The sequence below is a fragment of the Neomonachus schauinslandi genome, chromosome 3 (assembly GCF_002201575.2).
Source record: "Neomonachus schauinslandi chromosome 3, ASM220157v2, whole genome shotgun sequence".
Lineage (NCBI taxonomy): Eukaryota > Metazoa > Chordata > Mammalia > Carnivora > Phocidae > Neomonachus > Neomonachus schauinslandi.
In genome coordinates, this window is record NC_058405.1 from 76332651 (window position 1) to 76346437 (window position 13787).

At 43.5% G+C, this 13787-nt stretch overlaps 1 protein-coding gene across 5 annotated transcripts in view; it reads right to left on the reverse strand.

The window, feature by feature from the left end:
- Positions 1-5271: 5271 nt before the first annotated feature.
- Positions 5272-13787, reverse strand: part of TNFRSF19 (TNF receptor superfamily member 19) — a 79432-nt gene continuing 70916 nt past the window's right edge. For 2 of the 5 annotated variants that reach the window (XM_021678332.2, XM_021678331.2), the window contains 3 exons: positions 12927-13029; positions 11932-12328; positions 5272-7523 (listed from right to left, as the gene is read on the reverse strand). In XM_021678332.2, the coding sequence (XP_021534007.1) occupies positions 7515-7523; positions 11932-12328; positions 12927-13029 (509 nt within the window). In that variant the 3' untranslated portion in view covers positions 5272-7514. Of the gene's footprint in view, positions 7524-11919; positions 12329-12926; positions 13030-13787 lie in introns of those variants that run through there. The other 3 variants (XM_021678329.1, XM_021678330.1, XM_021678333.2) reach the window with 2 other exon arrangements.

The window sequence follows — 13787 nt, forward strand, 5'->3', positions numbered from 1 at the left end:
TAGTTCTCAGCTGGGTGAAATCATATTACGGGCTACTTTGCATGTCTCATAACGAATGACAATCATGAGTTTTAATGCAAAGGTTACCCTCAGATAGAATCATTTTGGCCATTCTTCTAGAATAGAACCATGGCTTTTTTTTTTTTCTCTTATTCTCCCTGAACTAGTAGCTAGTCAGCATATCAAAGCCACCTAGAGCCAGGCCTTTCCCTTAATGTGGGATGTCCGCTGTGGCAAGAGGCCGAGTCCATAGGGTAAAGAAGAATGGAGAGTGGAGAACGGAGACCTCAATCCGAGCTACTGATGGGAGGAAAGAAAAGGAGAAGGAGCACAAAGGGAATGGTGCCTGAAGAGAAAGATGAGAAGTCACAGTAGTTCCTGTCTGACAGACCAAGGACTTCTAGATTATGTGACTTGGGCTTTTAAGAAAGCCTTGAGCCCCATGATGGGACACCTGGGTGGCTCAGTCAGTTAAGCATCCGACTCTTGATTTTGGCTCAGGTCATGATCTTGGGGTTGTGGGATTGAGCCCCACGTCGGGCTCCACGCTCTGAGTGGAGTCTGCTTGAGATTCTCTCTCTCCCTCTCCTCTGCCCTTCCCCCTCCCCTCACTCTCTCTCTTGGAATAAATAAATAAATAAAAAGAAAAGAAAGAAAGCCTTGAGCCCCATGAGATTCTACTGGTCTGCCTGAGAGAGAACACTTCACTTACATTGACACTTCACCAGTTTGGTCACTGGTATCTATTTAGCTTGGGTGGGGGGTAGGGGGGTTGAGTGATCAGTTAGTCCTTGTATTAATGTTTTCCAGAGAAACAGAACCAATATGGTGTGTGTGTGTGTGTGTGTGTGTGTGTAAAGAGATTTATTTTCAAATCTCAGGAGATTGTGGGGGCTGACAAGTCTGAAATCTGCAGGGCAGGCCAGCAGGCTGGAGACCCAGCGGAGAGCTGATGTTGCAGCTTGAATCTGAAGGCAGAAAAGAGGAAGAATTTCCTCTCCCTTCGAGAGCCTCAGTCTAGTCTCTTAATGCCTTCAACTGATTGGACGAGGCCCACCACACTATAGAGAATAATCTGATCTACTCAAAGTCTACTGATTTCAATCTCATTTAAAAAAATGCCTTCTAGGGGCGCCTAGGTGGCTCAGTCATTAAGCATCTGCCTTCGGCTCAGGTCATGATCCCAGGGTCCTGGGATCGAACCCCGCATCGGGCTCCCTGCTCAGCGGGAAGCCTGCTTCTCCCTCTCCCACTCCCCCTGCTTGTGTTCCCTCTCTTGCTGTATCTCTCTCTGTCAAATAAATAAATAAAACCTTTAAAAAATCATAAATAAATATATAAATATTCTACAGAAAGATGCCAACTCTTCATCACATGATTGCAACGGCCGCTGCCTGTTTGATCTGGGCCCCCGAAGAACACATGGGTGAACTCCCTCAAGGGTGAGAACAGGATTCGGGGAGGATCTGGGGTTCTCTGCATGGCTCCTCTCTCAACTGTATGCTTGGGCTCCATCTTGAGCTGGCCCGTTTGTTTACCTCTCAGTGGACTTATCTGAGGTTGAAATATCCGAAGAGATGTGGCCTGCAGCTTTGTGTCCCAGCAGGCGTGCCCAGTGCTGGGGAGCAGATGGGTCACAGCCATGGACACCGTGGCGCCTCGTGGAAGTGACAGAAGGTGAAGAAGCAGGAAAAGTGACAGGCACAGGCCTCTAAGAGTTGCTGCCACGCAAAACCAGAGGCCAGCCTCCTTCTGGATCTCCTGGGAGTGGCTGCTCAGCCATGCAAGGAACAAGGGCAAAGCAGCAACATTTCTAAGACAAGGGCAAGGAGCTGAGAAAAAAATGATCAGGCAAGATGTTAGCTCCTGGGTGAAGGTGCCTGGCTAAGACTGAGAAATGGGGGGACAAACACATTTCACCCTAGAAGTTCACTCAGATGTGATGACAGGGGTGCCTGGAGCTCAGGGTCAAGCCGGACCAGGAGTCTGAGCCACAGGCTCAGGACAGAAAGGCTATGGTTGGTGGGTGACTCTGTCCTCGGGCTCTGGGAGGGCGTGGCTGCACGAGCCGGGGCGGGTGGGGGAGGGGAGTAGGATTCGTCATCGCTGACTTACATCTTCTCAGGGACTTGGTCAGAGTGTTGATTTGATGTTAGCAGGGGGTTCAGCCAAGTCCTACACATAGATCTCATGTTCAGCGCTATCCCTCTCAAAATCAGAAGGACCAAGGTGACCTCGATGACAGGAGAAAGATCTCAGGTCAGTATTTCCTAACCAGGGACTGACGGTCCACCCCTTGCGCCCCAGCCCTGTGGCCATGTCCTCTCAATGACTGGGATTATTCTGAGTCTAGAAAGAGGTCTACCTTGCCTAGTTTGATGACTTCCAAGCTTCTGAAAGACCAGAGATTTTCGAGTTTTTATGTCATGTCACTCACTTGTGGGAAGGGAAGTAAATTCCCTACAGGGTCAAGTTCAAGAAGGCCCAGGGCAGAGAACACTAGACACCTGTCAAACTGGCACTCAGGCCTCAGCAACTTCCCCTTGCTCCTCACCCTCCCACCACACGGCACTTCTCGGCACTCCCAGAGCAAGCAGGGTTTCTCCACGTGCTAGCTCCTTCCACCCGTCCCTGTGTGTGTGTGGGGGGGGGGCACAGGGTCCTTCCTGGCTTACCTGGAACCTCCCCCAGCTGCCGGGCCGCTCAGACCTTCCCCGGGATGTCACTGCTCCCCCTGCCTCAGAAGAATTTGCACTTAGGTCTTTACAACAAAGACCTATTCTATAAAAATTTAAAAGGTTTCTCTCCCTGATATTTCCTTGTTTGCTTTAGCCCAGGCATTGCATTTGCAACCAAGTACATACTTTATACAACTACTGTACACACGTGTATACTGAATGAATGAATGAATGGATGGATGGATGGATGGATGGATGGATGGAGGAGGGAAGGAAGGAGGGAAGGAAGGAAGGGAGGAAGGACGGACATAGGAAACATGATCTTCTCAGAACGAGGCTTCCAAGAGGAACTAAATTTGTGTTTAGAACTTCAAGGGAAACAATTCGTATCTGATAACACCAAGCGGGTGATATGCGCCTGGCTGAGAGGAGCTGGCCTCCCTAACCTGCTATTAAAGGATTGCCAACGGACTGTTCTGTAGATCTTCTGTTGACTGTAAACAGTCAACCCAGGTAAGGAAAATCCCTCTGCAGAGTTCTGCTGGCTCAACTCAACACCAAACAAAACTGACAGAACATAGCTAGTTCTGTCTTCAGTAGGACTAGTTAATGCCATTAGAAATTAAGATAAAAAGACAAAATCCTGTCTTTAAGGACTAATAATTGAAACCTGCTTCACAAGACCACCCATGGTTGCAGAGAAAGTGGTTTTTAAAATTCATGTCTTCTGGAGAGGCTAATTTGAAAGCAGCCATAAATCACACTAATTCAAATGCCCCTGCTGGTTTATGGGCAGACCGGACCCTGATCTCCTTGATCTCTACAGGAGAGACCCCGTGACTTTCCTCTGGCGGAAATGTGACATTACCACCATTACTGTGAGCTGTTGACTTGATTCTGTCTAATTACATGACTAGAATCACATACCCCCCATACCGAAATTTCTTAGATATTATAGAAGATTTTGGAAATTCTCAGCCTGTTGTTCAGTTTCAAGATGACTGATGATAAATTTAACCTGCGTGTACATAGCTTATCGGGTGTCAAATAGCTTTTAAGAAAATCAGACAATACCTCCTCAAGGTAAAATGGGACAAATAGACAAATTGAGAATGACAAGAAGCCAACTGCAAAGAGACCTTCATGATAGTGGTAATAATGAAAAATAAGTTGTTTATGTGACTACAGAGTACTGCAGCCCTCCTGTTAGAACCGCATGAGCTTTGAGTTCCTTTTCTCAGAGAGGATGGTACCCAAAAGCCCAACCAGACTGCACGCACACAGGAAAAGGGTACTTGAGCCAAGGAGCTGGGGTGTGGGTGGAGGTGTGGAAGGGGGAAAGAAGCTAATGTCCTCCCCTTCAGGGAATCCATAGTGTCATTTAACACCACAGACTAACAAGCTGAGAGAATATGGTGTCACTTTAAAATAACCCAATTTTTTTCCCAGGGAGTTTAAGTCCTCTCTCAAAATCTAATAACAGCGTTAAAAGCTTTACTGAAGGGAAGGCAGGTCAGAAGCTGGGAAGGAAAGAAGAAACTCGTTCAGTGACCAGTGCTACTCTGTGGGAGTTAGTCCTCTCCTCTGCAGAACACCCTACTGACCTCTGGAAAGAATGAATATCAAACCTCCCCTTCCTCTCGTTCTCTCCCTCTTTATGTCATAAAATGAAGGAGGAAAAAGAAGAGATCATAATAAAATCTTGATGCCAAAGCTTCTCAAATAACTCACAGCATTCTTCAGTAGCTTGACATGCCTGAGAATACAACCAGCTCACCAGGAAGGATTTCAAATCCCCCTCATAACATTTGAAGGGCCAGAAGGGTTAAACTGGAAGGATCAGGACTTAGCAAGGCCCCCATATGGAGAGCAAGGGAGGAGAGCAAATACGTTTTCTCATCACCAATCATTTTTGTACTGGACATGTCAATACTAATACCAGGTAACAATTTTATTCACATATAAAAAAGGGCATTACAAAACTATTGTATAAGAAAATGAAAATTTACAAATTTATAAATTCCAGTATGCAAAATAGTAACGATGACATCTAAATCGATTCAAGCTGGTGACCTTCAAGCAATGATGGGCTTTTTTCATTTTCTTTTCAACATTTTTTTTTTTACCCTTAGCACAGACAATAGAGCTTAACTAGGTAATAGCAACTTAACGTTTTATCTAAAGTAGAAAACTCTATATTTGAAAAACATATTCCATATACACAAAGTGAGAAAACCATGCCTTTACATGGTTGTTCCCCAAATCCTTGTCTCATTCTTGTTGGTGGGTTTCTGCAACATTCGAAGTCACCCCGATTCTCACTCCCAGACCCGATGATGATTTCCTGGGACCTGTACCCTCGCGGCCGAGTTCCTGCGAGCGCTGTAGGGTATTCCAACTGTGCAAAATGCAGACTGGGCTTTCCCTCTCAAGTGTTTACACAGAGTATAGAATCTAACATTATTATATGTTTCTGCAGCGGGCGGTGGTAAAATGTCTTCATCTTGGTAAAACAGCCCCCGGAGTTTTCAAATGCAGTATCAAATGAAATCGACTTTCAACCTAAGCATTTCCTTAGTGATCCAAAGTGATGATTCAGGGTTTGGGGCTACAGTCTCATGCCCATCCATCTAGCTTTCTCCAGCAAGTATTTGTCTTTGAAGTCGAGGAGGGTTTCTACATGTGGAAAATATATTCAGGTCACCAGAAGGAACACAACCCTGGCCGACTTTGATCATCCCTCTGTCAAAACAAAACGATCAGATTGCAAACAATGGCATGCATATGTGAATTACAGTGAAGCCATTCGAGGAAACTCTAGCGTGCATTTTCATAGACATCTTGTGGTCAAATCCTAAATATTTTACATGACTTTCCTAAAGGCAACTCTCATAAGAGCTGGCGAGTTATCAAAGTTTAAAAACCATTGGTTAATGTTAAGAAAGGAAAAGAAAAGAGGGCACTAGACGGACACAAAAGATTATGAGTCACCCTGAGACTAGTCCAATTTCTTATTTTGGTTCAAGGAACTGAGGTCCCGAGAAGAACGGAGCCCAGGCAAGCTAATCCACACATATTAGAGCCTAGGACTACGGGGAGAGAAACTGGCCCAGCCATGAGGAAGAGGGCTCATTAGATTTTCCTCATGTCTTACAGAGAGAGAAAAGCATGGTCTAGTAAGTGAGAAGAAAGAAAAATGTCCTAAGAAAGAGTTTTTGCATGTTCAGTTTAATATTAGGTAAAAGACACTGATCGGGGGGGGGGGAGGGGGCGACTGTGAAACCAAGTATTTTAGTGCACTCAAACACAGTCATGTTTGACTCCTTTAAGTGCAAATGTGACTCAGCTAATAGTAATCAGTTAAAAGACAGAGGCCAGAGCTGATCATGTAGGTTCAAGGAGGAAACAGATCAATCCTGCTCTAGTAATTCCTCTCCAGGGCATAAAAATTAAGAGCAAATGAACCGTCCCCCGGTTCATGACTGAACTGGGTTCATTTCTGTCTTAGCCGTAGAGAAAATTCTAGTGTGTAAATATCAGGGATGGGGCGCCTGACACCACACTTAAGTCCAGCATCACTGGCTAAGGTAGGAGATTACTGTGCTAACGAAATGTGCACGGTCGGAGGGCTACTTGGTCAGACTCCATGAGGACCCCGAGGAACTGTTCACCTATAGGCCGCTTACAAATTGGGCTTCTAGTATGTAGTGTAGTCTCCTAAGATGACATACGTGGTGTTACATTTCAGTAGTAGGGGAACAAGATAGGCAGTAATTTCTAAAGCCCTTGGTATAAGATACAATGCAAAAAAGCAAAAACAAAAACAAACTCACAGGTAGAGAGAACAGGTTGGTGGTTGTCAGAGGCAGGAGGTGGGGGCGGGGTGGAGGAAAAGAAACCATTGTCTTTATAAATTATCACTCTTCTATAAGAGAGGAATTCTGGATCTTCTAAGCTCAATCACAGGGACAGAACTAACAAATGCTTCCGTATCAACTGATTTTCAAAGAAATATGTTAATCATTGTATACAAGTCTCTAGGATACGTGTGCTAAGTGGTTTTTCATGCAGGGCGGTGGGCACTCTTTCTGCACCACTTCCCCAGCTCAGGCCCCTCTCCCCACTAGCTCCAGCAGGGGTTCAGTGGCGAAGGCTACAAGTGTTGATTCTGGAAAAGACTTGCTCTCCTCTGATTCCTAGTTAGGCTAGTTAACTTCATCTAACAAACCCCTGATTTAGGCAGGCAGTATGAAGTCTATTCTAACCTCCGAAGCTAATCAGATGATGAAAAAGTGAGCTTCATCAAATACAAACACTCATTTTTGAACCACTCTACATAAAAACTAAGGTAACTAATGTGACACTGACTTTTAGTAGGATAATCGGCTATACGAAATTATTTCTGGAAAGAAAGTGTAAATGAAAACTTATACTCTGGGTCTTCAGTCTGGTAAAACCACACTCGCCATGAAAATAAGCATGAATGCATTTCTGTTTCTTGTTATATGCTCATAATCTCATAGGCTGCGAACTCGAGCCATCAGCCTTTGAAGTTACGCTTGTGGCATGGAAGCTTCTTGTTTAGGAAAGATGCAGAGTATCATGAGTGCCTGGAGTCTTTTCTTGTTTTTCCTTGAGGTTTCAGCTTACAGCTGGTCTGGCTCAGAAGCAACTGGTTGAAAGGCTTAAAATGCCATCAGTTTGGTTCAGATTTATTTTTTTTCCTCCAGAAGCCACACAGGGTCCAGACTGTGCTCAGTCCATAAGCCTAAAAGGAGGGGTGAGTGCCCGCTGGGTTCCATCCATATTCTTCTACTGCAGAAAGAAGCAAGTCCTTTAAGCTTCCTAAAACAGCAACAGAAAGGAAAGCTTGAAAAACAATACCTTACAAATGAAAGCTACTGAGCTATCATTGTTAAAAATTATTGTAAATAACTTTTACTAGTAGTACACATGACTTCAATAACATATGGACCAGCAGCTCATTAATGGTGTTTGAATATCCAGGTACATATGTACTCTGAGAATAAAACAAAGATTTTATAACAACTCACAGTCACTCACCAAATAACACTGCAAAGATGATATTTCCATCCCAGTGTTATTTCCAAATAACACTGCAGAGATGATAATGTGACCCATAGGAAACAAAATGTATTAACAAACGATTCTTTTGCTCATTTTTGACCCCATTCAAACATTTAAAGCTTGTTTCTATGTTGCACTCTTTTGAAGCATTTGTAGGTAAAGATGTTAGGATCCTTTTAGTCTCTTCTTTGAAAGAACAAAGACGATTAATAAATAGTGACACTCTCATTCTTTGCATTTAAAACTTCTGCTAACCCACTGGAGAAAGTTTAGAGGTGGTTTGGAAATGATTTCTCTTTTAATGATCTTCCTGGAAGGCTCACATTCTTCCTAGGGCAAATATCCTCAGCAAAGTGGTATAGATCTGTCCCTTATCATAGAAGGGCAGCAACCTGACTTCTGGAGGCATCGGCCAAAGGCACGTTACTGCAAATGAATAGAACCTTCATTTTATGCAGTAAGCTTTCATTCACTTATTTACCACTAATTTGGCATTGGTGACATATCAGGTAAGTTTACAGGAAAAGATTTTTTTTTTTCCCTAGGTCAAAGGAGAGAATCTAGAAATAGAAGCTTCTGAAAGAACTCTCAATAATCTGAGATAGTTTCATCAAATATGTTGATTAATTGGTATGACCATAATAACCTCATTAATGCTACCGTGGGAGACAAATGATACTCATTTTGCCAACATGGAAAAAAAAAAAACAGGTATTTTCAAGGACTGAGCAACTAGAATCCAGATCATCTCATACCTTTTCTACCATTCCTTCTATTATTTCATGTTGACATTTCCAATGATGGCTAAAAACATCACCAAAAAGAGCTTTTCCTGTAAGTAAACAGGCTGGCCTCATTCTCCCAAGTACCTTAGCAAATGATGTCCCAAATATCTTCGGTCTGTTCCTTTCTGGGGAGGTGTGTATAGGGAAAATTTGATTAGAACTGAGTCATTCAGACTAAAGAAGCTTCTCCCACCTATTTGCTTTATCCTGCACCAGAACTATCATCATCAGATTCTGGGTGGTCTTAAACCACCCACAAGAAAACTGCTGTGTAAAAATACAGTTTTTGGAAACAAACGCATCATGCATTAGCAATCTGACCCTGTAAGACAAAGGTGCCATTCTGCATTTTGCAATACAGATGTGTATCAAATCATCATATTGCACACCTTAGCTCACACAATGGCAAATGTCAATTATATCTCAATAAAGCTGGATAAAAGGAGGGAATTGAGGTTAAAAAACCTGAAAATATGAGTGAATGCCTAGGTAGGAATTTCAAGTTCCATTGGAAATAAATAAATAGTAATCACTAAAACTGGGGGCGGGGGGCACTACATATAGGCTCTAGCTGCCCTTATGCATTTCTCAAACAGAAATTCTGTGCTTTCCTGAATTATGAATGAGCCCATGGACCAAGCTAACTAAACACAAACTCAAGGAACTGAAAGTCCTTTGGTTCCTAATACCAAGCTGCTGAAAGGAAATTCTTTATGAGAAGTAAGTATGTTCCCGACCTTGTAGAATCAGCATGTTAAGAGGAAGTCTGAATTGCCTTTTGGAATCTAATGGATTGAAAAAAAAATAGAACTGTTGAGCTAAATACTTGGCCGGCTCTTGAAACAAAGAAGAGGGTCAATCTCCCAAAGATGTACAGTTGTGTCTCTCTTATTTGCCTTTAAAGATTAACCCATTTTAATGGGTTCAAAATATTATTTGTTGTCTTTAATTATAGGGGGAAAACTGAAACGATTCACTTTTTAAAAATTCCTTTCCTGAATTCAGAATGCCTCATTTATATTTACCAAAGTATCTAATAATTATAAGACAACACATCTTAGAAGGCTAATAAACCTTTCACTAATAAATTACATTGTGTATCTTGAAGGTAACATTTTCTCATTCATTTTACATATAATTATAACTTTCTTGTCATAATAATCTGAGTTGAAAATATCTTTATGTAGATCATGATTACCTTGACAATTGTCTTTGAAAAGAAGCTAATGCCATTATATACACCAATCTTCTACACTAAATGATTTTACATTCATATGGCTGTAATAATAATGCTTACTCCTACCCCCACCTCACCAACAACACAAACAGAAAAAGGTAGAGAATGAGTTGGTTTTGCTATGACTTGAAATCGAGATGTTTCACTCCTTAGTCGTAGAATTTACATCACGAAACTGGGGACGAGCTACACAATTAAGATGAGTGGTGATTTTATTTGCTGACAGTACTCTGAAAAACCGTAGTCACTGGGAACACAATTCTAGCTACTCAGACTTGCCCCTACAAAATTTGTGAAGGTAAAGCAAGTTTATGATCAAAACCAATTGACTTGATATCAAAGAAACTTCAGCATCTTGTAATGAAATTGTGTCTCAGATTTAATTTTAAGAGTCTCCCAAGACTTGTATTTTAGACTATTTGGCAAGGCATCTGACTGGGGAGGTGGGGTTAGCTGCTGAAGGGGCAGGACCTCTCTGCCTCTCTCCCCTGCTCTCAGGGCCTGTCACCTCCTCCTCAGGGCAGCACACATGCTCAGCGCCCACGGCCTGTGGGCCACGGTCTGTTCCTGGGCCTACTCGCAACTCGGCTAACTCTTGCCTTTTCTTACTGTTATCATGGAAGTTATACAAATTATGGGATGGCTCAGAAGAACAAGGTCAAGTAAAGACTCTTTCTCCACTACAGAAGTATGTATTTTACATTTTATTTTATTTTTTAAAAGATTTTATTTATTTACTTATTTGAGAGAGAGAGCTCTCGAGAGAGAACACGAGCCAGGGGGAGGGGCAGAGGCAGAGGGAGAAGCAGGCTCCCCGCTGAGCAGGGAGCCCAACTTGACTTGGGGCTGGATTCCAGGACCCTGGGATCATGACCTGAGCAGAAGGCAGACACTTAACCGAATGAGCCACCCAGGCACCCCAGTATTTTACATTTTAAATGCCTAATTTGTTTGCTTTTCTTCCCTTAGCTCTTCTTCCTTTATTTTGAGAAAAACAAATTATTTTTCTCCAAAGCCAACAAATGCTTTCTGCATAGAACTCCCTATAAATTCTCTATGGAATTTGTAGTTCAGAGAAAAAGTATTGCAGATTTAGATCAACATATAACCTATGTGCTATTCTTGAAAGGAACACATCTCCATTCACACTCTGACTTCCGACTGTGTCTAACATCATGAGACCAGGGTACATGACCTCGTGGAAATGGAGGCCCCTCTCGAGAGCAGACGCAGAACATGCCAGAGTGCCTCCCCAGGACCTGGAGCCCCTGAGCTGGCTGCCCATGAGCAGTGACAGCAAGGCGGGGTGTGCAGGCAGGACCTCGTGGCGCCTGGGAGCCTCACTCTTGCTGTGACTAGGCCCTTTTATACTAAAGGCTGGCATCATTTTTTTTTCCCCAAAAGAATGTATTCCAACAGTATATATGCTTATATTAGGGAAATGCTTGTAGACATTAAGTCAAATTCAGGAACGGCCACATCCTCGCCAGAAAGGGAAAGCAGGGATGGTGCCCAGGTTTCCCTGACACTTCTCTGCCTCTAGCCTTGCAGCCTGCCTGAAAGCCCCAGCTCTCTGTAGTCACCAACTCCTTGCAAACCTGATTTTAAACCTTCTTTCTAGAAACTTCTTCTGCAGTATTTGGACCTGGATCACAACCGACAATCAATTTCTAGCCAAACCGATCAGTCAAAGCAGAGCAATCTCGAAAAAACAGGAACAGAGAGGGAAAAGAGAAGCTTCGGGAGATCTAAATTGCCATTAACCTGATGGTGAATGAAGTGCATTTAAGTATTGGGCAGAAAACATCATAGGGTAAATGAAGGTGAGGAACTGTTTAGAAGATGCTCCCTTGACTATCTCTCTCAATCAGGAATGGAGCTAGGGGTGCTGTGCTAAGTACTTGGATTTGCAAGGAGTAAAAGAATGCAGCTGCTCATTATCCTTACAGAGTACCCGTTAGTTAAAAAAAAAAAAAAAGACTCTTGAAATTTAATTTAAAATATATTCTCCACACATATAAGAGCAAGAAGTTATGAAAGACGGAAAAGCCTTCTCATCCGGTCTCCCCACATTCTATGGTGAGCCGGGTTCCCATCCCCTGGGTCTGGCATGAGTCCTTCTCAAGGCCAGTCACTGCCTTACCTGGAGGGACGTCTGCGTGGTCAGGCTGACGATGTTGCCACTCTCCTGATGCAGCTGGCTTCTGGTCGTCAGCGTATCCTGAGTCAGCACTGGCTCTGTCAGCGAGTGGTTACGTCTAGAGGGATCAGTAGTTTCTGTAAAGTTCTCAGAATGAATCGGAACAGCTCCACCAACCAAATCCTGACTACTGTTTGAATCCAAGGAGGACGAGCTTTCGTTTTCTGGGTTGAGAGAATGAGTATCTCCTCCAGAGAGTTCGGGATAAGGGTCACAAAGAGAGATGTCACCACACATGGGATTTTGCATCAGAGGCCAGGCGTCTGAAAACTCACCACAGATGGACCTCGAAAGGGACCCAAAGAACGTGGGCACCGTCTCCCCCGCTGGACCTGTGTGTCTGAACACACATTCAAAAGCTGTTCAAGTCATCTACAGGGAGGAAAAACACCACTACAAAGCAACACCCAGCTCTGCTTTTAAGTTTTCCAGATGAAAGAGCAATTGATTATATTAGAATTCTAGTGCTTCCTTTGTTAGAAACTTGCTTCCATACAGTAAGTTTAATTATTCCACTTACTTTCAAACTGAATTTGTGTACATATTTCTAACCAGTATAGTTATACTTAACCCATTGTCTAAAACAGGCAGTTTCCTGGGTCTTAACTGAGTTTCTTGATGGCTATTCTAAAATTCTAGGAGTAAATGACATGTTACAAATTACTTATGCATGACAGAAGTGTCACAAATCATGAATATGAGACAAAAACAAAATTAATGGAGTGTAAAGTATAAAGAATGTCGCACTGGATATCAGTAACCCTCAGAGACTCATGTACCTCTTGCCAAGGATTTGTCCCCCTCCGATGTCTGGAATGTCATCAGTAATACTTTTTAAATATGATGTCTCATAGCTTGACACGAAAATTGGTAAACTAGTAGAATGCATATTTGCACAAGGGAATATGACATTATATGGATTAAAAATCCCGCGTTACCTCTCCTGAAGAGTGGCCTTGGAATGCACCCTACAGCCAAGAGTCACCCGGTCCACGCTGCAGGCCTCGTCACAGCACAGAGATGGAATCAAGTGAACAGGCCCTAGGGAAGCCAGCAGAGGTGTGAAGCACAAGGTTGTCTCCTGGGAACTTTCTCTTCAGTACTGGCTCAACACTGCTGGAGAAAATTCAGCTATTCCCCTCTGGGTGACTTTTTGGGGGAAAGGAAACATGAGGTTTAATTCTTTCTCTTTTTTGTTAACTTACAATAATGATGCAGTGCTTACCTGAAGTACCTAGGGTAGTCAAACCCATAGAGACTGAAAGCAGAATGGTGGGTGCCAGGGGCTAACGTGGGTTGTGGGGGGACGGCGGCGCTCTGTACTGGGGACAGAGTCTCCGTTTGGGAAGATGAAGGGCTCTGCAGACGGGGGGATCGTGACGGCGGCACACCAGAGTGAATGGGCTCAGTGCCACTGAACGGCACACCGAAGCAGTGTTAAAATGACAAATTCTATGTTGTGTATATTTTACCACAATAAAAATCATAATGAAAGGTAACAGCACAGCCTGAGAGAGAGTGTGTGAGAGAGTGTGTGAAGTCAGACTCCCCTGTCCAGTGAGGGGAGGTGGAAATAGGCATGCCGTCCAGCCGCGTGGGCTAGTGGTACAGAACAGGAACAGAGACACGTTCGACCCTTTAACTCCACACACACACACACACCCCACACACACCACACGTACACCCCCCCACACACACACCACACACACACACTTCACACACACACCCCCACACACCTCGCACACACATACACCACACACACACCACATACACACACACCCCACACACACACCCCACAC